Source organism: Rhipicephalus microplus, chromosome 2 (assembly GCF_043290135.1).
Source record: "Rhipicephalus microplus isolate Deutch F79 chromosome 2, USDA_Rmic, whole genome shotgun sequence".
Classification (NCBI taxonomy): domain Eukaryota; kingdom Metazoa; phylum Arthropoda; class Arachnida; order Ixodida; family Ixodidae; genus Rhipicephalus; species Rhipicephalus microplus.
The window spans coordinates 201,475,746-201,502,401 of record NC_134701.1 but is presented as its reverse complement, the minus strand read 5'-3'; the positions used below and the strand labels follow the sequence as shown (position 1 = coordinate 201,502,401).

The window sequence follows — 26,656 nt, the reverse complement described above, 5'->3', positions numbered from 1 at the left end:
ATATAAATTTGCTGCCGTGTGCTGGTAGCAGGGATACACGGTGTATGCGATCCGCCCACTCGCACGGACAAGGAGACGCGGCCATCGAGTATTATTTCGACTGGCCGCAGCCTTTTTTCGCAGCTAGGCATGCAGTTCTGGCACCGCCGTCACACTGGAAAACTCCGCTGCACGGCGTTTAGGTAAGGCATTTCATCTGGTTGCTACTGTGGGCTGGTTGTGCAGAAGCGGCATTTACCGCCGAGTTTGTACAGCGGCACAGGTAGCAAAGGTTTTGTACAATGTGAAAGCCCTTGCCTAATGCACAATATTTTAGCCGCCTTTACACTTTGCTAAACCGTTTGCCTACATGAAGTCAATAGATAAAAATTCCGATAGCCAGGAAGATAACTTTATTTTAGCTGTCCGGGAGGCACGGAGAGGACCAAAGCCGCTAGGAAATTCGGGGATGTCTTGAAATGTACGCGGTGAAGAGCAGGTCCATCGGAGAGTCAGTCCCCTTCAGCTGGCGACGGCGCTGGAGCCAGCGCCACAGGTCCGTCTTTACTATGGGCAGGTAGCAGCCGAACTGGTCGGCTCAATTGCTGCGGCTCTTGTGTTGCAGCGCCCTTCGATATGGCCATGAACAGAAGCGGACGAGCGGAGCTATAGTGAAGCCACTGCTAGGCTCGTTTTCGGACCTCCCCCTTCCACGCCCCTGACAGGTTCCAGAGAGACTTCAGCCGAAGAGGGCCGTCAGGAGAAGTCTGCAGAAAAATATGATCAGTAGAGGCATGCAGATTTATGACAAGGTTCCGTTCACATGAGAAAGCAGGTCCACCAGAGAGTCCCCTTCAGCTGCCGACGGCGCTGGAGCCAGCGCCACAGGTCCGTCTTTGCTATGGGCAGGTAACAGCCGAACTGGTCGGCTCAACTGCTGCGGCTTTTTTGTGTTGCAGCGCCCTTGGATATGGCCATGAACAGAAGCGGACGAGCGGAGTTATAGTGAAGCCACTGCTAGGCTCGTCTTCGGGGCCTCCCCCTTCCACGCCCCTGACAGGTTCCAGAGAGACTTCAGCCAAAGAGGGCCGTCAGGAGTAGTCTGCAGAAAAATATGATCACTAGAGGCATGCAGATTTGTGACAACGTTCCGTTCACATGAGAAAGCAGGTCCACCAGAGAGTCCCCTTCAGCTGCCGACGGCGCTGGAGCCAGCGCCACAGGTCCGTCTTTGCTATGGGCAGGTAACAGCCGAACTGGTCGGCTCAACTGCTGCGGCTTTTTTGTGTTGCAGCGCCCTTGGTTATGGCCATGAACAGAAGCGGACGAGCGGAGCTATAGTGAAGCAACTGCTAGGCTCGTCTTCGGGGCCTCCCCCTTCCACGCCCCTGACAGGTTCCAGAGAGACTTCAGCCGAAGAGGGCCGTCAGGAGTAGTCTGCAGAAAAATATGATCAGTAGAGGCATGCAGATTTGCGACAACGTTCCGTTCACATGAGAAAGCAGGTCCACCAGAGAGTCCCCTTCAGCTGCCGACGGCGCTGGAGCCAGCGCCACAGGTCCGTCTTTGCTATGGGCAGGTAACAGCCGAACTGGTCGGCTCAACTGCTGCGGCTTTTTTGTGTTGCAGCGCCCTTGGTTATGGCCATGAACAGAAGCGGACGAGCGGAGCTATAGTGAAGCCACTGCTAGGCTCGTCTTCGGGGCCTCCCCCTTCCACGCCCCTGACAGGTTCCAGAGAGACTTCAGCCGAAGAGGGCCGTCAGGAGTAGTCTGCAGAAAAATATGATCAGTAGAGGCATGCAGATTTGTGACAACGTTCCGTTCACATGAGAAAGCAGGTCCACCAGAGAGTCCCCTTCAGCTGCCGATGGCGCTGGAGCCAGCGCCACAGGTCCGTCTTTGCTATGGGCAGGTAACAGCCGAACTGGTCGGCTCAACTGCTGCGGCTTTTTTGTGTTGCAGCGCCCTTGGTTATGGCCATGAACAGAAGCGGACGAGCGGAGCTATAGTGAAGCCACTGCTAGGCTCGTCTTCGGGGCCTCCCCCTTCCACGCCCCTGACAGGTTCCAGAGAGACTTCAGCCGAAGAGGGCCGTCAGGAGTAGTCTGCCGAAAAATATGATCAGTAGAGGCATGCAGACTTATGACAAGGTTCCGTTCACATGAGAAAGCAGGTCCACCAGAGAGTCCCCTTCAGCTGCCGCTGGCGCTGGAGCCAGCTCCACAGGTCCGTCTTTGCTATTGGCAGGTAACAGCCAGACTGGTCGGCTCAACTGCGGCGGCCTTTTTGTGTTTCAGCGCCCTTGGATATGGCCATGAACAGAAGCGGACGAGCGGAGCTATAGTGAAGCCACTGCTAGGCTCGTCTTCGGGGCCTCCCCCTTCCACGCCCCTGACAGGTTCCAGAGAGACTTCAGACGAAGAGGGCCGTCAGGAGTAGTCTGCAGAAAAATATGATCAGTAGAGGCATGCAGATTTGTGACAACGTTCCGTTCACATAAGAAAGCAGGTCCACCAGAGAGTCCCCTTCAGCTGCCGACGGCGCTGGAGCCAGCGCCACAGGTCCGTCTTTGCTATGGGCAGGTAACAGCCGAACTGGTCGGCTCAACTGCTGCGGCTTTTTTGTGTTGCAGCGCCCTTGGTTATGGCCATGAACAGAAGCGGACGAGCGGAGCTATAGTGAAGCCACTGCTAGGCTCGTCTTCGGGGCCTCCCCCTTCCACGCCCCCTACAGGTTCCAGAGAGACTTCAGCCGAAGAGGGCCGTCAGGAGAAGTCTGCAGAAAAATATGATCAGTAGAGGCATGCAGATTTATGACAAGGTTCCGTTCACATGAGAAAGCAGGTCCACCAGAGAGTCCCCTTCAGCTGCCGACGGCGCTGGAGCCAGCGCCACAGGTCCGTCTTTGCTATGGGCAGGTAACAGCCGAACTGGTCGGCTCAACTGCTGCGGCTTTTTTGTGTTGCAGCGCCCTTGGTTATGGCCATGAACAGAAGCGGACGAGCGGAGCTATAGTGAAGCCACTGCTAGGCTCGTCTTCGGGGCCTCCCCCTTCCACGCCCCTCACAGGTTCCAGAGAGACTTCAGCCGAAGAGGGCCATGAGGAGACGTCTGCAGAAAAATATGATCAGTAGAGGCATGCAGATTTATGACAAGGTTCCGTTCACATGAGAAAGCAGGTCCACCAGAGAGTCCCCTTTAGCTGCCGACGGCGCTGGAGCCAGCGCCACAGGTCCGTCTTTGCTATGGGCAGGTAACAGCCAAACTGGTCGGCTCAACTGCTGCGGCTTTTTTGTGTTTCAGCGCCCTTGGATATGGCCATGAACAGAAGCGGACGAGCGGAGCTATAGTGAAGCCACTGCTACGCTCGTCTTCGGGGCCTCCCCCTTCCACGCCCCTGACAGGTTCCAGAGAGACTTCAGACGAAGAGGGCCGTCAGGAGTAGTCTGCAGAAAAATATGATCAGTAGAGGCATGCAGATTTGTGACAACGTTCCGTTCACATGAGAAAGCAGGTCCACCAGAGAGTCCCCTTCAGCTGCCGACGGCGCTGGAGCCAGCGCCACAGGTCCGTCTTTGCTATGGGCAGGTAACAGCCGAACTGGTCGGCTCAACTGCTGCGGCTTTTTTGTGTTGCAGCGCCCTTGGTTATGGCCATGAACAGAAGCGGACGAGCGGAGCTATAGTGAAGCCACTGCTAGGCTCGTCTTCGGGGCCTCCCCCTTCCACGCCCCTGACAGGTTCCAGAGAGACTTCAGCCGAAGAAGGCCGTCAGGAGTAGTCTGCAGAAAAATATGATCAGTAGAGGCATGCAGACTTGTGACAAGGTTCCGTTCACATGAGAAAGCAGGTCCACCAGAGAGTCCCCTTCAGCTGCCGACGGCGCTGGAGCCAGCGCCACAGGTCCGTCTTTGCTATGGGCAGGTAACAGCCGAACTGGTCGGCTCAACTGCTGCGGCTTTTTTGTGTTGCAGCGCCCTTGGATATGGCCATGAACAGAAGCGGACGAGCGGAGCTATAGTGAAGCCACTGCTAGGCTCGTCTTCGGGGCCTCCCCCTTCCACGCCCCTTACAGGTTCCAGAGAGACTTCAGCCGAAGAAGACCGTCAGGAGTAGTCTGCACAAAAATATGATCAGTAGAGGCATGCAGATTTATGACAAGGTTCCGTTCACATCAGAAAGCAGGTCCACCAGAGAGTCCCCTTCAGCTGCCGACGGCGCTGGAGCCAGCGCCACAGGTCCGTCTTTGCTATGGGCAGGTAACAGCCGAACTGGTCGGCTCAACTGCTGCGGCTTTTTTGTGTTGCAGCGCCCTTGGATATGGCCATGAACAGAAGCGGACGAGCGGAGCTATAGTGAAGCCACTGCTAGGCTCGTCTTCGGGGCCTCCCCCTTCCACGCCCCTGACAGGTTCCAGAGAGACTTCAGCCGAAGAGGGCCGTCAGGAGAAGTCTGCAGAAAAATATGATCAGTAGAGGCATGCAGATTTATGACAAGGTTCCGTTCACATGAGAAAGCAGGTCCACCAGAGAGTCCCCTTCAGCTGCCGACGGCGCTGGAGCCAGCGCTACAGGTCCGTCTTTGCTATGGGCAGGTAACAGCCGAACTGGTCGGCTCAACTGCTGCGGCTTTTTTGTGTTGCAGCGCCCTTGGTTATGGCCATGAACAGAAGCGGACGAGCGGAGCTATAGTGAAGCCACTGCTAGGCTCGTCTTCGGGGCCTCCCCCTTCCACGCCCCTGACAGGTTCCAGAGAGACTTCAGCCGAAGAGGGCCGTCAGGAGCAGTCTGCAGAGAGTTGTGATCAATAGAGGCATGCCCAATTATGACAAAGTTCTGTTCAAAGGAAAGGGCAGGTCCACCAGAGAGTCCCCTTCAGCAACCGACGGCGCTGGGGGCAGCGCCACAGGTAAGTCTTTGCTATGGGCAGGTAACAGCCGAACTGGTCGGCTCAACTGCTGCGGCTTTTTTGTGTTGCAGCGCCCTTGGATATGGCCATGAACAGAAGCGGACGAGCGGAGCTATAGTGAAGCCACTGCTAGTCTCGTCTTCGGGGCCTCCCCCTTCCACGCCCCTGACAGGTTCCAGAGAGACTTCAGCCGAAGAGGGCCGTCAGGAGAAGTCTGCAGAAAAATATGATCAGTAGAGGCATGCAGATTTATGACAAGGTTCCGTTCACATGAGAAAGCAGGTCCACCAGAGAGTCCCCTTCAGCTGCCGACGGCGCTGGAGCCAGCGCTACAGGTCCGTCTTTGCTATGGGCAGGTAACAGCCGAACTGGTCGGCTTAACTGCTGCGGCTCTTTTGTGTTGCAGCGCCCTTGGATATGGCCATGAACAGAAGCGGACGAGCGGAGCTGTTGTGAAGCCACTGCTGAGCACGTCTTCGGTGCTTCCTCTTTCACGCCCCCGACAGGTTCCAGTAGACATGACGTCGTGCAGGATCATCAAGCAGGTTGCATACGGCTGGTTCGTTTCACGGGAAAACGCTAAGGTCGTCGAGGTCATCGCCTTGGCTGAGTTCCGTGAAGGGCACCTGCGTGCGTTTATCAACCGAACTTAAATTAGCTGACACAATGTGGCTACAGCTATTTCCGATATTTATGCTGTAGGAAGCGGCCTTACCTACCCAAAAGCTCCCGGATAAGTTCCTCGAGGTGCATCCATACCTCCTTACTCCAGCAGGTACCGCATGGAAAGGCCACCACTGCGCCACCGGCCTGTTGGCTCGATCAGGTTGCATCCTCCCGTAGGCGCCATGACAGCGAAGAGCTTGCGACTAAACGTCAAAGCTTCTTGTTAATAGGGAAGGTTGGTTGGGCATTACTGCAGGGAGACGAGATGAAAGACGTACTCACGGGCGCGGTTCATCCGGCTGGTCCAAGCCGCGCCCCCCGGACAGCTAGTGCCGAATGCCGATGCGGGGTGTGCTTATATAGCCGATGGCTTCGTCTTCATCGCGCTTCTTCGTCTCCTTCATTTACTGTTTGTCGCAAGGGGTCGCTACACTCCCGTTCTTTGTGCGAGGTCACTAGAAGCCCTGTAATGTTACGTGGCGTCGCATTTCTGAAGCACTTGTTCCAGCATGGTGGAACATACGCGTCGTCGTCCATTAACGATCACGTTTTGCCTCTTTTGGACGAAATTAAGTTTTTCGGCTATATTAGTGTCGGCTCGCGTACCGTCGTCTTCGTCCTTTGAGTTGTTAGCGCATGCAAAGCTGTTGGGCTCGTGCGAACAATTGTCAACAGGTGTTTATGAAAAGCGTAGAAGTTGCGATGCGAATTTGACTGTTTATTGCAAAAATCTTGACACCTGCGAATATGGCGACTAGCATTGACATATTATCAAATGAGCGTACGTTATAAAAGAATTTTTGTTCAGCCTGAATCCAACTTTTGTTCGGCCAGATATATTTGTTGGAATATAAGTGGGTGTGAAGCGGAGAAAGAAGAAGTTGCACCTAAATGACATATGAATAAGACAGTTTTGAGGGCATGCCTTGTTCTAGGCCGAGAAAATGACCATATATATTAGATCTTGAGTTAATCATTCCTGAGATATTAGCACTTGGTTTGTAGAAGTTCGCCAACTTCAAAGCAACAGAAATAAATTTCAGAAATAAAGACTTTCAAAGCGATCAAAGATAAAACGACAGCCACAGTTTTTGCAGTCTCGTTTAGTCTATTATGTCTACATTCAGGAAGCGTTTGAAGGACATTCACTAATCTGCCATTCGAGCCACTCAGGTGTATTTAAAGTGGGACGCCTTTGAGGGATGCGCCTAGGCTCGTAGCCCTCAGGCCTTAATTGGGACTAAGCTGTACTGTATCGCTCTCTGGATTCTCTGTTATTTGGCGTCTGATCTGAAAGCGTTCAAGGCTCCTTCTCCAGGAAACAGTGCTGGGCGAGATGTGTATACACACGTGGGCGAGAGGGCTGTGCAAAGGAATGAAAGTGCACCTTGCGTGAATAATATATCAATTGTCCAGCGGGCTGATTATCGGCACCTGCCATTCGCGTGTTCATTCAAAGGAATCGTGAAACGCTTACACGACGCCAACTCATGAAAAGTGTGTCAGGCTAGTGCCCGAACGAAACACTCCCGTAACGATATTGCGAAAAAATGTTGCGTGCTGACGCGCAGTGATGTGTATACACTCGGCACAGCTTCCCGCGATGCATAAGGTATATCAAGTTGTCAAACCGTGGCTATGGTTCATCTATATCAATAAGTGACAAAGAATCCATGGCAATTTCTCATATCGGTGTCAGTTCCTAGGCGTAGAAAGACGGGGATACCAACACAACTGACATACTATCCACAAAGCACTGGAGACAGCAGTCATGCTTAAGCTATATGTGATTGAGAAGGTATATTTGAGCATGTCGTTTAGTCAACGTCTGTGATACCATGCCGCAAACCAATGCCCTTATGGTTGATGGTTTATCGATACAAGGGTTTGTACATGTACACAATTGTTAACATATTGGGTTCTTTTTTTTGTAAGTTTGCCGTGCGGAATTGAAGCCGGTACTGCTACGATCTAACACGTATACCTTTTCTGCAAACTGCTGTTCCATTCATAACATTACGAGCCCATTCCTAATGAATACGGGTGCGGATTTGTGAACGTGAAATCAATGTGCATACAATATGTGTCCCCGTTTCTGATCCAGGTGAAGTGCCTTTGCTTATATTTGTTTGCATTAAATTAGTGTCGCTGTGGTTTTGTTGCACAGGACTTGAACTCTGTATGTTTAATGCGTTCTTGCAGCTGTCCATGGGATGATACGTATACCTTCGTCGTTCTCTTTCTTTGATGAAATGTTCCCCTCGAAGGAGGGCTCATACCCAGTGCAGGGGATTTTTCGATAGTAGTAGGTGCATTTCATTTTTTTAGTGTATCACACGTAGAAAACACAATACAGCCACACTCAAATATATATATATATATATATATATATATATATATATATATATATATTTGTGTGTGTGTGTGTGTGTGTGTGACATGTACTTTTATACATACAATGTCGATAACGATTCATTTTTGCATGGCGCGTATTCACTGATAGGGTATCAACCAAGAATCGGATGACAGAAAGTATTTAACGTAGATTTTAACAAGCAGAATGGGACGATAAATATAAGTTCAAATACAACAGCAAGAAGCGCACTGAGCTATCAATCTCTCCTCTTCCCTTCTTACATACACGGCGCTATGTGTTCTGTGTTTTCTTCTCTGTACCGTCCTGGATGCGCTATACCTCGAACAACATGAATAACCAAGAAGCCCGCCGTGCAACCTCCGTGATCCTCATTATCAGAAAGAAACAGAACAGTATAGTGAGCGCCGAAGCCCTGATACCTATACTTTATTTAGCTGTAGCTTCTATTTTTCGGCATTTATGATGGTGAGAATAATTCTCCGAGCATCAGCATTTCATATGTATATATCTATGCCAGTGACGCGCTCATATTCTACAGTGCATGCGTTAACCTCACTGCTCGCTCTTATAGCATTATTTATCAATGCTACATATTTGTTTGTTTCTTTAATTTATGGTTCACCTTTTAATTTCGTTAGCTACATACTTCCTGCCACCCGATGCTTGTAGCGCGTCTTTCAGTGGGTTCGCGCAAGTAGTGTGGATCATCATCATTGTCATCATCGACGTCGTCGCCTACACTAGTTCCCCCAACTATTTCATTTCAAACTTTGACTCGCGTGTACACTTGATCGTAAAATGCTTGCCAAGTCGTCTATGTGAATTGATTAGATTCCAATAAGCAACTTCACATGCAAGACGTACGTAAGTCGGGCGTTTTATATTTGATAAAACAAAAGAGCAAGAAAACAGACGCAGTACGTGGCTCACGTTCGCGCTACTGTAGGTCGCGAGTGAGCACGAGCAGAAGAAGAAGAAGAAACGAACAGACAGGCAGGTTAATCTTGTTCTTGATAAAAAGGGCAATCAACCAATCAATCAGTCTTGTGCGGGGATACTCTACTCTACAAGGTAAGTTGATTCCTTTTATCGTGCACTTCAATCAATCAATCCATCAATCAATAATTGACACAGTGTAGGTTGATTTCACTTATCGTGGACTGTGACTAATCCACCTATTTCGTTCTCCATATAAGACCAGGAAGGAGACATCACTCGGGGGTCGTAATGGATTCTGTCCTCCTGTTATTGACATCGTCTCCGGCCAGTGGCAGCCAAGGTTTATCCGATGGCTGGATGCCACCGGGACATCCTGCGCAGGACGCCGAGCGGCGTCAAGAACCCGACTTGGCGGGATCCTGCGGGCCGGCACGAGAGCACTTGCTGCCCAAGGAGGACACGTCGTACCCGGACCGCTGGCTGCGATACACCTCGTTTGTGGTGACCATGGCCGTGACCATGTCGGCGACGCTGTTTACCCTGCCCGTCGTGCTCATGGCGGGCGTCGGGGCATGTCCGCACGGCTGTCTGTCCCTCGCCAAAGACCTGAGGTTCTCGCTCAACGAGAGCGTGCATCCATGTGACGATTTCTACGGGTGAGTCACAGCTGTCAACACTTAACGGGTTATATTTTAGAGGGGTGCGAGAGAAAAAAAGTCCTAAATCCAGCGCCTAATGCAGCGCTAGTATTGCTCTAATCTAGAGCTAGTTCTGTGGTTCCTGCAAAGCGGTCTCGTAGTTCTTGTTTAGGCTTCGAAGTAGTTCTAAAGCCACGTTAAATAAATCCTTCCCCAGTGTCCTTCTTAAGTCAGTATTACCGTAGTTCTAAGTTCGCTACTGAAGGGCCAAACCTCATAAGCGCGAAAATGCACGCGACAGCGACGAGCGACGCTACGAGCGACGAAACAGGGCGTTCGCGCGACGTGTCGCGTGCTCGTTTTCGCGCGATCGCTCGGTTCTCCAGATTTGGAAACCGTCGCTCATCGCCCGGAAGTGCTGGGCTCAAGCAGCCAATAGCGAAATACCGAAAAAGACAAAGACTACATAGGTGCACGTGACCCTGCCCGAGGCACGTATGCGCAACAAAAAATAACGCAATGTTTACGCATGTGCATATAAAGAAAGTGCTGCAAGGCAATATTAAACACTTTCCGTTCCATTACACAACAATATATCTTATTTTTCAATTGCATACCACTCGCTAAGCGGTTTTCTTTGTGCGAGTAGACGGCGTCATGCCAGCAACAGTGGAATTCGCTTGCCGAAGCCGTCGCGTGAATGAGTTTGCCTGCGCTAGCGACTGATCGCGCGAAGCCGATCTACCTCGCGTCGCTTGTCGCTGTCGCGTGCATTTTCGCGCTTATGAGGTTTGGCCTTAATGCAGCTTCTCTACCGCAAAACCTGAGGAATAGCGTAGCAAGAGAAACTCACCAATTCCCTTGGCAATCGAGCTTTCTGAGGTGGTGGCGCCCTCTCTCGCGTGGTGCGGGTATCAGACCAATGTTTCAGGAGCATTTTTCGCTACTTAGGATAAGCTATCACATTCAATTTTTGGTTAATTCTGTAGTTTCAAATATTTTTGAGACTTTAAAGTTTCAATTATTTTAGAGCTTGTTAGTTTATGTCGCACTTGTTTTCAGCATTTCTATCCTTGTTCTACGCGTCTATTGAGCACTGCGTGACCACGGCGGTGACTTCACAACGCTCATTACTGACACAGTTATGACATGTCAGTCGGCTATTTATGCTGTTCTAGCGAGTTGAATGCCTAGCCAAGAGAACTTGATTTTTTTTGCGCGCACACTATGTATCCGTTTCGCCGGAAAAAAGACAGCGGAAACGCCAAAACGATGTCAAACTGAGTACACGAACTACGAGCGACCTCTCCTCTTGTACGAATGCTCAGTACAGGGGCCTCAGTTCAGACAATTACTGGTAAAACGTATGCTCTTCATATTCGCAGACACGTGTGCGGCGGCTGGGAAGGAACTGGAATCCGGTACACGTCTCCCTTGAGCAGGTACAAGTCCAGATTCAGCCGAAGCATCGTCAATCGCATACTCCTCGAGCACATCCCCAAACGTCCCACCAACGCCAGGGAAAGGGCGGCGGGCTTCCTCTTTCGGTGCCTGAGCCGAGTAAGCAATTGCTCGTAGTTATCACAGTCGGCAACAACTAAAGTAATTCTAAGATGCCCCGCCCAGATGTACGAAGCGCAGTTGCAAGTTGCCTCCGAGACTAAGAAAATAGTTCCGCTTGTGCTAAATGGGGAAGTTCTCCGAAAAAGGAGCCACCGGTCCTTAGGGATCATGGCGTCAATCTACAGTGTACGCCAATTGGTGCGACCTTTGTGTGCATCCACCTTTGAGGCGAAAACGCTGCGGGCTTCTTAAGTTCTATCTTACCATACTCATAAGAGCGTCTTCTAAAAGAAATGATAATTTCATTATATAGCCAAATCCCACTATACCGTACTCTTCAAAGTAAAACAATTCCTTGTATAGAAACATTTCCGAACATGACAAGCTTTAACGTCAGTGCATGGAGAATTTTATGGTTACGTCGAACCAAAATGGAGAGACACATATATCAAACATTAGGCGATGCGATATGCTCCGAGAAGTTGGCCTTCCCTCATAAACGCCTTTTTTTTCTCTCACGGAAGGGTGTTTTCAAGTATGAATTTGAAGGATGACCGGAGTGATTCACTGCGCCCCACCGCGGAGGTCAAGTGGCTAAATTACTCGGACGCTGACCCGCAGGTCGTGGGATTGAATCCCGGCTGCGGCGGCTGCATTTCCGATGGAGGCGAAAACGTTGTCGGCCAGTGTGCTCAGATTTGGGTGCACGTTAAAGAACCCCAAATGGTCTAAGTATTCGGCGCCCTCCACTACGGCGTCTCTCATATGGTGGTTTGGGAACGTTAAACCCCACATATCAATAAATAAATAAATAAATAAATAAATAAATAAATAAATAAATATATTGGTAAATAGTGTTGAAATCAGCTATGAAAGATTGAGTTTCACTTTCACTATGGCACCGGATAAGTAAAACGTCCATTATAAATCGCTTATAGTTAATGGTTATGTGAGGTTTATTGTCCCAAAACCACCGTATGATTATGAGACACGCCGTGTAGTGGAGGGCTCCGGGAATTTTGGGTTTGTTTAACGTGCATCCAAATCTGAGCACACGGGCCTACATCATTTTTGCCTCCATCGAAAATGCAGCTGCCACAGCCGCGGGATTCGATCCCATGACCTGCGGGTCAGCAGCCGTGTACTTTAGCCACTAGAGCACGACGACAAGGCTATAAATCGCTTATAATAAAGTGTATTTAAAACCCGATGTCTAATGGAGTCATCTTCCAGAACAGTCATGCAAAATACTAGCGTAATTAGGTGTAATGCGAGTGTTGTTCCGCTTACTTGAAGAGTATGAGAGCCATCAAAGTCAAAATGGTCACCCTGTAGGATTATTTCAATAAGGCAGCCAATGTGTTACTTTCAATGCGTTCTTCTGCACGTTTCTTCGTACGCGTGAACTACTGCCTGGATACCATCGCTATGGGGTTTATTGGTATACAGTGAAAGCACATCTAATCAGCGAATCATTTCGTATCGCGACGTTAATGTCTGACAAAAAATGGTTGGCGTCTCTGAGATAGGACGAGAATTTGCATAGAAGACCCTTGATTAACTGATTATTGCAGCAAAGTAGCGTGAAAGTTGCTCCGTGACAGTACCAATGTCCAAAACAATGGGGCGTTCTGGACAGTTTTCCTTAATGTATTTTAGGCAGCTAATAAAACATGCCTTGGACCGTACTGAGCGAGACAAGGGAACTGTCATATCGCCTGCTTGACTTGCTTTTACGAGAGGATTGATAGTATCTTGTACAACTACACGAAACTTTTCAGTATAATAATAGTCTAGGTGCTTATAAAATTAGATGGTTAAGCTCTCTGAGGGCTTCACTCATATAATCTGCCTTTCTCATAATTACAAGGGGACCACATTTGTCGGCTGGCTTTATCAGATATCACTGCGTTTAGCCAGTGACGCAATAATATTAAACTTTTGCTTTTCGTAGGTTCTGAGAACATCTTGTTTGACCACTTCAATATACATGTCTAAATATTTGTGACGTTGGACTGGAGGGGCCTAACGATTGTTGCTGAACATAACTGGCTGCATGTTGCTAGTGGACGGATGGTTGTAGTGATTCCTGTGGATGCATGTATCGTAACGTTTTTTTTACTATATTCTTAGCCAATTGAAAATCATCGTATCCGCCATTTGCTGGACAAAAGGTGAGCCCCCTTAGCAGGACCAGCAGTTCGCCCTTATTTAAGCTTAACATGTGAAAGGTTTACTGTGTTGGTGGACGGCGGTGGGCTATTATCAGGAAACGAGTTTGCCGGGACCGCCGTTATTGCCTGCTTTAAAAAAAAAAAAACAAAGAGTGGGGCTTGCCATCACGGAGCAGCTTTTTTAGATTTTGGGTCATGAATCTCAGTCCGCTTCATCACTTTACATCTTTCCAATTCGGCAACTTCATGCATACTGAGGTCACCAGTCACGTACAATTGTCGTTCCGTATTTAAAAAGTGTTAAAGCATGCTGGTAATGGTTTTGAATTACCAGGGTAAGTAAGACCCATAGATGCCTGTGTAAGGATGCCATGCCATTGAGTGAAATTTTTAGCCGACATATGACTCTTCTAACAATCGCACAAACAACAACAACAATTTACACAAACTGCTTCAACAACTGCTTCAACTTCAACAATTTACACAAACTGCTTGCAGACAGAGAAAGTAAACACGACGACGTTTACCATGTTCCTCAACGATCTCGGTCTCCCCTTTCCGAGCAAATCTTCCACGACCCGATTTCAACTTCTGGACACCCTTGTGCGAGCATCCCTGCAGTTAGGCATGCCCATGTTCTGGGCCTTCTATGTCGGTCGGCATCTTTCGCGCCCATCGGAGAACACCATTTACATGACGCTGGAACCACGCTTCAGCCATTGGATCCGAGATATCGAAGCGCTCGCAGCCGACGGAAAAGAGGGCCACTACCTCAGGCGCTGCGCCGAGATCGTCGGCCGCACGGGTCAGTCGTACTCGCTCATGATACAGCAGGTGCTGCAGACGCACGCGGAGATTGTCGAGCTCGTGCTCCGCTTCTGGGGCAGGGGCTCCGTGCCGCAGTACCACAATATGAGCGACCCGGACCTCCGAAGGGCCGTCAACGGCTACCTGCCCGACGACTCGCAGCTCTGGCCCGTCGACGAGATTGTGAACATGCAGCCCGAATTCTTCTCGAGACATGACGCGACGCACTTGCGCAAGACTGGATACCAGGAGTGCTTCAAGCTGTTCCTCGGAGCATACGTCGTGTGGGCGCTGTCCCCGATGGTGTCCAGTTACCTGACCAACAGCATGCTGGCGGATAGGAGCCGCCTGAGCACTGCGGACGACTGCCGATTCTCCAAATGCATCGAGGCAATGGAGGCGCTGATGCCGCTCGTCAATTGGCAGCTACACCGAGACGGCCAGGAGGACCTCGAGACCAAGTGGAGAGCAGCGCGGTCGTCGGAGCGCGCCCTCAGCGACTGGATGGGTTCGTACGATGGCGACACGGAGAGACTGGTCGCCTCCCTCGTGTCTCGGCTGGGCACCAATGCCTTCAACATGACGAACACGTGGCAAATGATCGACAACGCGTTCGCTTACCTCCCAAACGACTCACAGGGGATTTTCATCAATGTGTACCACACATACGCCAAGGCTACCGTGGACTTCTTTAAGCAGTCGCTGCGGCGGCCGCCGCACAGTATCTACCACATGCCGGGAATCGTCTCTACCAGACTGTATCAAACGCTGGTGGGAAGGGAGGTGATACTCCCACACTTCCTAATGTCGTGGCCTCTCTATGAGCCATGGCATCCACCGTCCGTGCTCTCAGCTCTAGGCGGCATCACTGTCACGACGCAGGTTCTCTTGCTGCTTCGTGTCGCCATATACTACGACAGCCGTTTCCGAGTGAGTCACGCTGCGTAACTCAACGAGTTACTCTTGAAGCCTGTATAGCCGTGACTCTGAAAAGCCCATGAGGATTCAGTTTAAATCAGGTCAATTTGGATGAAGTAGGAACATCAATTTGAGCTTTCATAATTGAAATAACGAGACCAAATTAAACTCATACTTCAGTTCAAAATGCGTTTTCAGAAATAAAACAGTACTACGTCATAATCCTTCTGCGAATGAAAAAAAGGTCACAGTTTGGCAACAAGGGCGAAGCATGAATGCGATAGCAACGACTTGTAATGAAATGCTGAGAACGCCTAGCAGATCGAAACGTGCAGCGCGCTGCTCACACACAAATCACGCACGATAACACTCACAAGAAGAGAGCGAACTAACAACGTTTACTGCTCGACACGTAATGCACTATTTAAACGAAAACGACGCACAAAACGTAATTACAGGTAAAGATGGGTGCAAACTAACCAGTTGTTATACCTCGCTGTGTATGAAAAGCGCGTTATTTTCGCAATCGAAGCCTGTGCAGAGGCCGAAGTGACCTCTGTAAGCCCAGCAGCTAACGCATTCCTTTCAGTGAAAGCCGAAGGAACACGACTTTCCCCACCAAAGAATGAGCGCGCGCACCCTAACACTTGACCCCCCCCCCCCCAACCCATCCACGGGTCAAATTACGCGTAAGAAACAAGCGCGCGTCGGCAGAGCGCGATGGGCTGGGTCTCAGTGTGGGCGGGTTTTTTATTGGGTGTTCACATATATAGATACCTATATAAATATGCTGAAGGACGGTGGTGGCGGCAGAGATGGCAAGAAAACAGCTGAGACTGTCCATATAATTTCTATCGCAATAACTGATTTTGATATGGTAAAAGTGCGTAGTCGGGGAGACAGTAATCTTACCTGCCACATGCGCAGGCGTACGGGTTTTAGAATCTACAGCCGGGACCACGAGCCCTGGGGGAGGACGTTCACCGGTTCGAAAAAGTGCTCCGTGCCAGCGGCGAGTTGCCCGACGCCAGCAAGCACGAGTTTCGAATGCTGTACGAAGTGGGCATCGCAGCGCATACAGCGAGTCGCATGCCACAGTCACCCGAGTGGCAGCCGCTCGCACCTGACCAGAGCCTCTCCGCTGCGACACCCGAGAGCAAGCAGAACTCGTTCTGGAGCTTCAAACCGGAACAGCTCTTTTTCTACTTGGCCTGTTTCATGCACTGCGGTGCGTGGGCACGTGAGCGTAACACGAAAGTGAGTGCTGTCGGGGTGTGCTACATATAATAAATCGGGAGCCGAATTCCCAAAACGTTTACGACCAACTTTACGAACGCTACTGTCAGGCGTGACCAAAATATTGACATACAAACCTCTTTAGCGTAATATAATATGCTAGTACAGGCATAGGAGTCTGAATTCACCTCAACTAACCTAATCTATAGCTGCAGCATAGCCGCAGCCTAACTTAGCCTAAAAAACCCTATACCTACCTAACGTAACCCAACCTAATCTAACCATGTCCCGAAAGGGCTGGAACGGCCTCCACGATAAGACCGGGGGTCGGGGAGGGGGTGGAGAATTTATTATACATGGAAAGGCCGTTCTTCAAATGTCAACTAGCAATAATCATAAGAAAGAAGGTCGTACCATATCATATAGCGGTCATTCTGATGACAATTTGATGTCAGGTTTGGAGAGACGATATCGATACTGATCTTCATGGTACATTGTATAAAATATGGGTGGCCAATTCCTAATTATATGTTATTTTTCATACAGAGCTATACATACTTATACAGTATTTGTTTATGGTTATGTTTTGTGCGTGCCTGTAAGAACGGAGAACTCGGTGTCGCGTGAGGAAACCTTTATCTGCGCGTTACCCGTTTACGTTGCGGCGCGTCAGACAGACAGAAAGACAAAGAACTTTATTGTAGTCCTAAGAAATTGCATTGTGACGCTCCTATCAGGGGAAATCTGTAGCAGCCACGGGCCACTCCCACCTAGGAAGCGAAATACCACGGCCCTTAGCCCTCTCACAGGCCTTCTGGACAGCCGAAATCTAACCCAGAGGCCACCGCTATTTAGGGCTTCCTTCCGGTCCTCTTCTCAGTTAAACTCGGCGTCACTTAACGCAGGACATTTCCACAGCATGTGAGGTAATGAGCCTCTCCGCAGTCCGGACAACGCAGTTCGATGGTGGGCGAGAAATGACTGAACCTGCCCCGCGAATGGAAAAACCCTGTTTAGAGCATCCTGAAGGCTGACGATTGCGGTCGAGTAGGCTTAGTATGAGGAAGTGGAAAAGCCCTCCGGGAGAGGTGATAGTCTATCGTGTCCTCGGGGAAAGCGAACCCCTTCTGGCGTTCCCGCCTGCGAATTTACCGGAATCGCAGCGCACCGTCATGGGCAAACTCATTGGTGTTATAGGGACATCATGCGATGCGTATGTTCCTTCTCTCCAACAGGCTGCCCTGTGCAACGTCGCGCTTCCCGCGTCGCCACGTTTCCGGCAGGCGTTCCAATGCCTGCGGCAACACGCGCTGTTCACGAACTTCACGTGGCTGAAACCTTCCGAGCAACCCACCGCTGTGTGACACCTTACTGGAAAGTGAAGATTGGTGTTCCATCGGCTGTGGCGACGAGGTCGGCTGCGGCTGTGCGCGGTGCAGTCATTTCGACTGGAACTTATACAAGACCTTACAGTATTTTGTTCTGAAGTGTTTTTAGCTGTTATTTGCTTCATTTCAGCTTTTCTTGAGCTGTCGTGCAGGGAGTGCTCGCTTGCGTCTTTAATGTGACGTTTCGGTGATTCAGAGAGAGAAGGAAACCTCGAGTGGTGTATGGAAGCCTTGCGTCGGCTCTCACATGTCACTCGATGGTATGCAGGCGCTTAAGGTATGCTGTAGTACTATCATACCCATCTTACGGAACACTATATTTGTATCTATTCTTAGAATCTAAAATAATGGTTGATCTCCCGTTCACCATGCACATCAAGAGCAATAACTTAAGATATTATCAATCGTAAAGCAATAAAATACATTTGGTAAGGATGGTTTGTGATTATGATTTAGTGTTAAACCCTTCAAGGCTTTCATTGGCCGTTCATTTTCGATTTTTTTATACCATGATGTCATCTAATTAGGCACACGAATGTCACTGTCTGTGGCGCCCGGCTTTCAGAGAATGATGATAATTTTTCAGGAATTTTCGCCGCAGAACTTGCAGCACTGCTTTTATAACTTGCCATTGTTGTTAAAAAGAGCTCATGGAAAAATATTCGCAGTAGAGATTAAAGAGGATTTTGTATAGTACTTACATACCGGGTGTTCAAAATTAAGCTTTATGATTTTTTTAAAATTAGGCGCTCGAAGGCACGTGAGAACCACTTGTGCAAATAAGTTAAGCGGCCAGGGGGACAGAAAGTTAGATGATAATTATCGCTGTCAGCAGCCCAATTAACTAAAATTTAATAATTAACTTTTTACTGGCTGCGGTAAGTTGGCATGTTTATATTGAAAAAATGTAGGCAGTGGTGTTTGTACACAGTTTCAGTTGGAAGATTTTTTCTAGCACGCCTGTGTTCCGAGATATCCGGCTCCAAAGTTTAATTGTCTTTCGCACGATTACGCATGCAAGAGGGTGAGGGTCCGCGCAAAGCTCCTCCCTAAAGTGACGCATCTGTTGCGTGTGGTGTTTAGTGTGTGAAGAGGGTGGAAGCGTAGGCATAGGTGATAGCAATTACCCTTGCCCTCTTCGGCCGGCGAAATCAAAATGTGACAGCGCGGTGCGCCATGAGCCTTACGCATGATCCTGATGAACGCGATAACAGGAGACCATTTTTCGCGACGTTTTTTCGTGACTTTAGATCACACTGAGACATCTTCTTGTGAACGCGTTAGCAGGACCGTCCTGCACTAGGGTGCCTCCGGTTAGAGCACAGCGTCTCTGCATTGAAGGTCTACCAAGGAAATCCACGTGGAGTCCTTTCGAGCTAATATGGCTGCTTCTGGCGTGAGGTATTCTACCAAAGTAAAAGTAGACGTGGTGCTTGCAATGGCTGAAATGAATGGCAACGCTTCGTTAGCAATGGAGCTTTACGCGTCTCGCCACCCACACCGTCCCCTTCCAACAAGGCCCACTTTCACAAACCTGTTTCGACGCTTCTGCACAACAGGCTCTGTCCACCTTCCGAGACGGACCAGGAAGGCAATCGTCGATGAAGACTTTGAAATCGACGTTGTCGCGTGCGTAACCTCGATGCCAGTGCTCAGCATCCGACAGATTGCCGATCAGTGCGGTCGCAGCATCGGAACAGTCACAAATGTTTTAAGAAAGCACAAGTTCCATCCATATCACGTTTACCTTCATCAGGACCTAAATGAGGCGGACTTTGAAAGGCGAGTTGACTTCTGCAATTGGGGCCTCATCAAAACTGATCAAGAAAATGACTTTTTGCACAGAATAATTTGGACTGATGAAGCTCGGTTTTGCCGAAATGGAAGTGTTAATCTTCACAACGCCCATTATTGGGCACAAGAAAACCCACACTGGCTGAGGCAGCACAAGCATCAAGTTCGCTGGAGTGTGAATGTGTGGTGCGGCATACTCGGGGACAGGATCATCGGACTTCACTTTTTTGAGGACAACTTGAACGGAAAGATGTACACAGAAGAAATATTAGGTGTTGTCATTGATGATCTTGTCTGCAGTCTTTCCCTGAATGACCTGCGCCAAGTATGGTTTCAGCACGATGGAGCACCACCACATTTTTCTACCAGGGCGAAGAACTGGTTGGACAGACGTTTTCCACAACAGTGGATTGGGCGCGCAGGAGCGATGTTTTGGCCACCAAGATCACCTGACCTTTCTCCGCTCGACTTTTTCCTTTGGGGCTACGTTAAAGATCGAGTTTACGTAACAGAGCCCAGCGATGTTAATGACATGAAGGACAGGATAACATCTGCCTGTGCGAGTATTCCTGCAGAAGTACTGCGCCGAGTCATCGAGTCGACGCGACAGCGGTTCATGCTTTGCGTTGCTGCCGAAGGCAGGCATTTTGAACACTTTTTGGGGCATTGACGTCTTGAGAGGTGAAGAGTTTCGATGAGATTTGTGCATGACCGAAATATGCTTATGTAGCAGCAGGAAATATGCGTTAGCAAGGATAAAACTGTTTCAGTTATTATTGGTGGAGTTGTTGCTCTTGTTTCAATAAAAGTTACAGTACTCGGACATCAGCAGTCACGCTATTCGCGTAGCCCAGGCAACGACCACGCATGCTTCTCTAGTGATTATTACGCACGCGCACTGGCATCCAGATTCTCCGCTCGCACCATTATCTCGGCATGGTATCTGCCACTATCGTTAGAGGCTCTGCAGTTGCGTGTTACGACACTGGTTGCAAGCGTTCTTCGATTTTTGATTTCGCCGGCCGAAGAGGGCAAGGGTAATTGCTATCACCTATGCCTACGCTTCCACCCTCTTCACACACTAAACACCACACGCAACAGATGCGTCACTTTAGGGAGGAGCTTTGCGCGGACCCTCACCCTCTTGCATGCGTAATCGTGCGAAAGACAATTAAACTTTGGAGCCGGATATCTCGGAACACAGGCGTGCTAGAAAAAATCTTCCAACTGAAACTGTGTACAAACACCACTGCCTACATTTTTTCAATATAAACATGCCAACTTACCGCAGCCAGTAAAAAGTTAATTATTAAATTTTAGTTAATTGGGCTGCTGACAGCGATAATTATCATCTAACTTTCTGTCCCCCTGGCCGCTTAACTTATTTGCACAAGTGGTTCTCACGTGCCTTCGAGCGCCTAATTTTAAAAAAATCATAAAGCTTAATTTTGAACACCCGGTATAATGACTTGCCTTTGTCTCTTGACTAAAGAGTACAGTTTTATGTAGGCTGTGCTATGCTTATCACAATACACCAGTGTGATCCACCCAACAATTACATTTTTTACAAGATTTGACAAATGACACAAGAACACCAAAAGCTATCGGATCATTCTATATCTATTCCATTTCTTTATTTTTCTTTTACCTTTTCTCATCTTTCTTTCTCTTTCTCTCATTCGTTAGTTTTCTTCCCTCTATCGCTTTATTATCGACTCGTTTTACCTATCGAGATTACCTGCACTAGCAATGTTATCAGGGTGCTGACACCCACAATAAAGTTGTTTGTGCCCCGTGGCGTGCATGTCTTCTACAGAAGCCGCGCTTCGGAGTCACAACTATTGAGTGGTAGGTAACGTTGTGTTCGCCAGCGTTGATCACTACTATCATCATCATGGTTAGATCTGTAGCGCTGGCGGTGACCCCTGGCGGCAAGCCCTGGTGGCGGCCTGAGAGAATTGAGAGAGTATCTTTCTCTGGTAGCGTTTGGCGCGATCGGTTGTCTCTTGCAGGAGGACCTCGGTGCACGGCCCCATGGGACGTCTTCCGGGGGCCCTTATGGAGACTTGGGCGTTAACAACACCACCTTGTTTGTCATGTTGCTGAGTGTTGTTTAATACTGTGCAAGGGCATCTTAGCGTGTATATCACAAATGATGTTATAATAAATCAGTTGACGATATCGTCGATCAAAAGCAGTTAAATAAATGTTTGTTGTTTTGGTTTCTTCGCCCAGTGTCTGTCTCTTCACTTCAAGAGCATGGAATCTCTCCACAGCGAGATCCCACAATGTTCTTATTAAGACAGTCGCAACGTGTGGCGCCAAGCGCGATTGTACCGCCATCTTTCTCGCGAGAGGAGGCAGCATCGTTACGCCAGCTACAGATTAAAACATTTCCCAATCTAGTATCACTTCATAAATTCTACCCGCAGTGTTATGCAGACCGTTGGCCCGGCTGTGGAAACTCGCCCACGACCTTTTATGTCTCGATCGAGTGCACTGCGAATATCTTTCATCCCTTACCTGCTTTGCTTCACCCTTTACGTAACGAGGAGCTGTGGGATGATGCTCTCCGCGATGGACCTTCCGAGGTCCTCCGAGCTCTGATACAGCGGGTCCGACTCGTCGCTGTAGTTGTCCTAGGGACCTCGGACTAGGGGTTCTTCCTACGCCCTCCTGCTCTATGCTTTTGTGAATAAAGACGTTTCTCTCTCTCTGTGCAGTATTGGCGCGATAGCGTTAAAGAGCTCGTATCGCCGAAATTCCGACGTTTGGGTCGGCGTTGTTGGTTGTGAGCGATCTTAAGCGTGACCGAAAAATCGAAAACGATTGCAAATAATAAAAGAAATAGTTAAAAATCCCGGGTCAGAATGGGGATGAAACACAAGGTCATTTGGGTGCAAGTGAAACTGGGACGTGTGCATGGCAAGCGGATGTTCTCACACAAAGCCACGCATCTGCTCGGAAATATACAGATAATATGCATTACAAACGTAGTGAACTTGCATGCTTTACAAACATACGCATCCAGTATACATGCTTCACAATACACCATGAAATATTGCAGTAATAACGCGTTGTACAAGTGTACACTACCACCGGGCATCAGAACACGTGATTATATATCATTACAACTTCATCGTTTAAAACCGGTCACACACTGCAAAAGGCATACACGTTACCATGCCTATTCCCTTAAAGCCACCTAGTGGGTGTATAGCAAGTCCAGAAAGGTATAATGGGCTAAGTGTTTGAAGTATACGCATGGACAGGATATCGCCATCGCGTTCAATTCTTGCGAAGCTAAAAAGTCCCGCAATCTTTTTTAACGTATGTTAGGCATACTTTTTGTCCTACATGATGTCTAAGGCACTGGTATAGCTCTACGGTGATATGCTTCACCACCATCCTGAAAATCAATCGATCCATCAATCGCGTATTTTCACTCATGGGCAGCGCCAATCTTCCGCACACAGCTAACGTCAACCCGGGAAGGGTGATATTCTGACGATGCAGTGACCAAGATGATGGCGATGCGCAAAATGAAGTTGGTAAATGATATGAATTGTTTGAATGTGCCGCTCGGAATCTATGCATAAAAATAGGCCGAGGCGCGTCTTGTCCATGACGCCCTTCGAACGCTTCAACCTGGAGCGCTGTAACAGCGACGCGAGCTGCGTTGTTCGCCTCCGCATTCTGCACACTGACCAGAGGGAGCTGCGTTGCTCACACTGCTAAACACACTGCCCCGTCTCAAAGTCTTCGACATTCGCCGTTAGGGGCAGGCAGAATATAGACGCATGCTCGCATCTCCGATGTATCCCGGCCACAATCCGCCGACAGATGCCGGGCGCGAAACGCCTGCGCCGCGTTCCATTTTCATTGATGGATGTATGGTAAAATTTTATTTCGTCAGAAAGCAACTGCGGATGAATCCGTGTTAGATGGTCATCAACCCAAGGTTGGCGGTGACCTGTGTCCGTCTCAAGGTTGCTTTTTTTATCCGCCAGGCTATGTATTCTGGCGCTGCAGTCAGACTAGAAAACTCGACCGAACGCGGCCTTTTCACCTTTTCGGGCGGTTTTATCATAGCAAGAGCACCAACACGTGTTGCTACCGAAGACATTTCCGGTCAGTTAAATATCACTCCTTAACGCTGAAAAGGAAAGCTTGTTTTTTAAGTTCCGCTAAAGTGAAATAAATCTTTTTTTTCTGCTTTAAGATAAAATAAAAGCACTTGAACTTAAACACTAACTTTTGTATTGTTGTTTATAGCTTAAAAGAAAGTGTCTTCTAAATATTTTGCCAGGAAAAAGAATAAAGTGTTCTAAATGAGCTGGCTACTCGCTAAGGCTTTCGTTCCCCGCCAATTCAAATGTAGTCCTGCGAGAGCCCTAAACCGGAAGCCGCCCAGGAGCTAAGCTTGTAACCGCGAGAATGTCTATACGGTGGTCGGTTGGTCACGTGCGAGATTACAAGCTTGCTGTGTTGCTTGATTTTCTTGCCGGCTATCGATGATTGATGTCAAGCACACTGCTGCTGTGCCGAAAACCCCAGACTGAGAAAGTTCCTACACTATGCGTGCGTTCACCCCGGCAGCTCATGGAAAATGAACGCCATGAGAGAGGGGCATCTGTGCGAAACAGGTGGCATATCGACGCACGTTCGGTCACGGCTGCACTAAATAAAAAAAATCACAGCATATCCACGGAGTGAATCGCGATGAGTGGAGCAAAGCGTAAGTCAGCCCGTCCACGCTTCCGTACTTCCGTTCATTTTTGCTTCCGTCCGTTCATGCATCCGTCCATGCAACAGTCCGTCCGTTCGTTCGTCCATCCGTGCGTCCATGCATTCGTCCATGTATCCATCCGTTGATCCGTCTGTCCATCCGTCGGGGCGTCCATCCATCCGTCGATGCGTCCGTCCATCTGTTCGTGCGTCCATCTGTCTGTCCGTCCGTCCCCACGTCGACACATTCGTCTGTCCGCTTTTATGTCTGTTCGTTCGTGCCTCGCTCCATCCGTCCGTTCATCTAGCGAAAACTCCAAGTACCGCCATCTCGCCGTTTTTCATCATATATTCTTGATATAGGAGTACCACTATCTAGCAGTCATCTTAAGGACTAAACGAGATGTGGCTACCTACTGCTATTACTATCACCACCACCACTACTACTACTACATGCATCGCGGACGTAGAACCCACCGCTTAAGAAGCTTCACCCCTAAAAGACGCGACCACGGGAGCGCGTGCACGTCCCCTTTTCCTTGAGAATGGCTCTGTCACGGCTGCTTGAGCGGCCATTGTGCTCACGCACATCTTCTCTAGGCACTGAAAGGAAAGCTGCAGAAGCTGCACGTGTACTCCTACGCATAAGCTCCGATGAATACACTAGATGGAAGTTTTGCGCTATAGTCTCTACGGGAGCTGCAACGCATGGCAATTTACCCAGAATGAGAATGATAGGTAGCACACTAATTTGTCTGATCTCGTACCTTTGGCCCTGTTTCCCTTCGCGTGGATTGTAGCCACTTTGTCACCAGACGACAATCAGCAACTGCTCAGCAGGTGCACTTCATCGCCTTAACCTTTTAGGCTCACCAACTCAAATCAGGTCACGAAGTTAACAGTTAGTTCTTTATCTTGAAACGAAAATCAAAACACAACAATAAACAAAGCCAGAAGCGCGTTTGAAGACTGCAAGCATGAAGACTAGGCAAATTTGTGTACTACCCATTATTTTCACGGTAGTGAACGTTCTCAGCGCTGGAGTTCCCTCTAGTTAATTTTTGAAACATTATGCTTCTACGCGATGAAGTCATTCATGAACTGCGGCGTCTCTCATGACTATACTGTGGCGTTTGAAAGTTAAACCATAGCAGTTATTATTTACTCGTTGTCGAATAGGCTGGCTCAATCGGCAGACAATTTACTTAAGCTCTGGAACTCAAAGTTCATGACGGTTTTGCATCGTCCTTCAATGCTTCCTAACTTTGTTTTTGGCAAACCATTTCTCACAAGCCCCAAATATCATTTATGTATGCTGCAAGCAACCGAAGTGTCTGCAAATTCCACTCGTCAACGAATACACTTTGCCACATGACATGAGAGTGCGAACGCAACCCATCAGTACCGTCTATAACGAGGAGAAAGGTCGAGTGGTATAGAAGGCGCAAATGACTAACTGAAATCTTCGACCACCAGTGACATCCAGTGAAGAGGGCCAAGCTGCCACCTCTGGCCCACGACATTCAGGACTGTTGTCGTATTCAGCTTTAGAGGTAAGGACACGTCCCACCTAAGGTTCCTTAGCCCCATTCAGACGACCAAAGTGTGGCTGCTGATGACCTTTGCGACTAAAAGCATAGTCCCTCTCATGTATGCTTGACAATGTTCTCCAAAGCAGGTCCACCAGTCCGGCTCATGACATCAGTCTGAAGTGCGCGTTCATTAGTGTAGGCTTGGGTGCATCTGTCTTTATGAAGCAAATGTCGCAGTCCTCTAAAGCCACGTCTTAGTATAGGGACAGAAAAATTACACTTGGGCAAGTTGGAATTGGTCATGCGTATTTGAAATGGGCAGCGCAAAAAATGAGGACACAAGAAGAGGCACTGTTTAATGCGTTACACTCTTCTTGTGTCCTTGTATTTAGCACTGCCCATTTCAAATATGCAAACTAGAGGGACTCCGCCGCTCACCTTGGACTACTGTGTCATTGGCTCACAGACAAGCCTAACACCATGAGTTTATGTGCTTTATCACTGTCTTGATAAATAACTCCTTAAATACTTAATAAGTGTAATATGGTGAAACAACAAACCTGTGCATCAGTTTATGTAATGGGGATAACAATGCGTCTTCCAGCTGCAATACCAAACAGAGTTATCAATCGATAATATGCACATCGGCAGCAGTCGCGGTTCTCTAGTTGGTCATAGTCGCCCTAATCTGTGCAGTGAACATTTTCTAGCTGCCTCTAGCAGTTATGAAGTGCTGAACTTAAAACCAATGGAGTATGGCTACTTTCGTGGTGCCTAATCATTGTATAACTATTCCGTCTAGAATCTGAGGCCCCCCATCTTAGAATTCTGCAGCAATATTCATATATTCCTTCGCACAATTTTATTAACTATTGACTAATCGATAATAACCAACTTCTGCTTATTTCTAACTGAGGACACACTTGTCAGCGGCACTCGAGTTCGCACAGCTGAATTCTCCGGCAGCGTCTCATTCTCCGGCAGCGCCTCCTTCTCCGGCAGCGTCTCC

The 26,656-nt window shown here is 48.8% G+C and overlaps 2 protein-coding genes and 1 long non-coding RNA gene across 4 annotated transcripts in view; 1 reads left to right on the top strand and 2 right to left on the bottom strand.

The window, feature by feature from the left end:
• Positions 1–26,656, bottom strand: part of LOC119170482 (uncharacterized) — a 126,130-nt gene that overhangs the window by 81,006 nt on the left and 18,468 nt on the right. The window lies entirely within an intron of this gene.
• Positions 5,226–5,941, bottom strand: LOC142787022 (uncharacterized). 2 transcript variants are annotated; one of them, XR_012889217.1, is made up of 3 exons: positions 5,836–5,941; positions 5,603–5,756; positions 5,226–5,513 (listed from the first exon to the last, which is right to left on the bottom strand). It is a non-coding gene; the product is annotated as an uncharacterized LOC142787022 (long non-coding RNA). The 2 variants fall into 2 exon arrangements; XR_012889218.1 differs by having other exon boundaries at positions 5,832–5,939.
• On the top strand, positions 9,158–11,099 carry LOC142793466 (uncharacterized). The gene is made up of 2 exons (XM_075885777.1): positions 9,158–9,525; positions 10,893–11,099. The coding sequence occupies exons 1-2, from the start codon at positions 9,158–9,160 to the stop codon at positions 11,083–11,085; spliced, it is 561 nt and encodes a 186-aa protein (XP_075741892.1). The 3' UTR covers positions 11,086–11,099.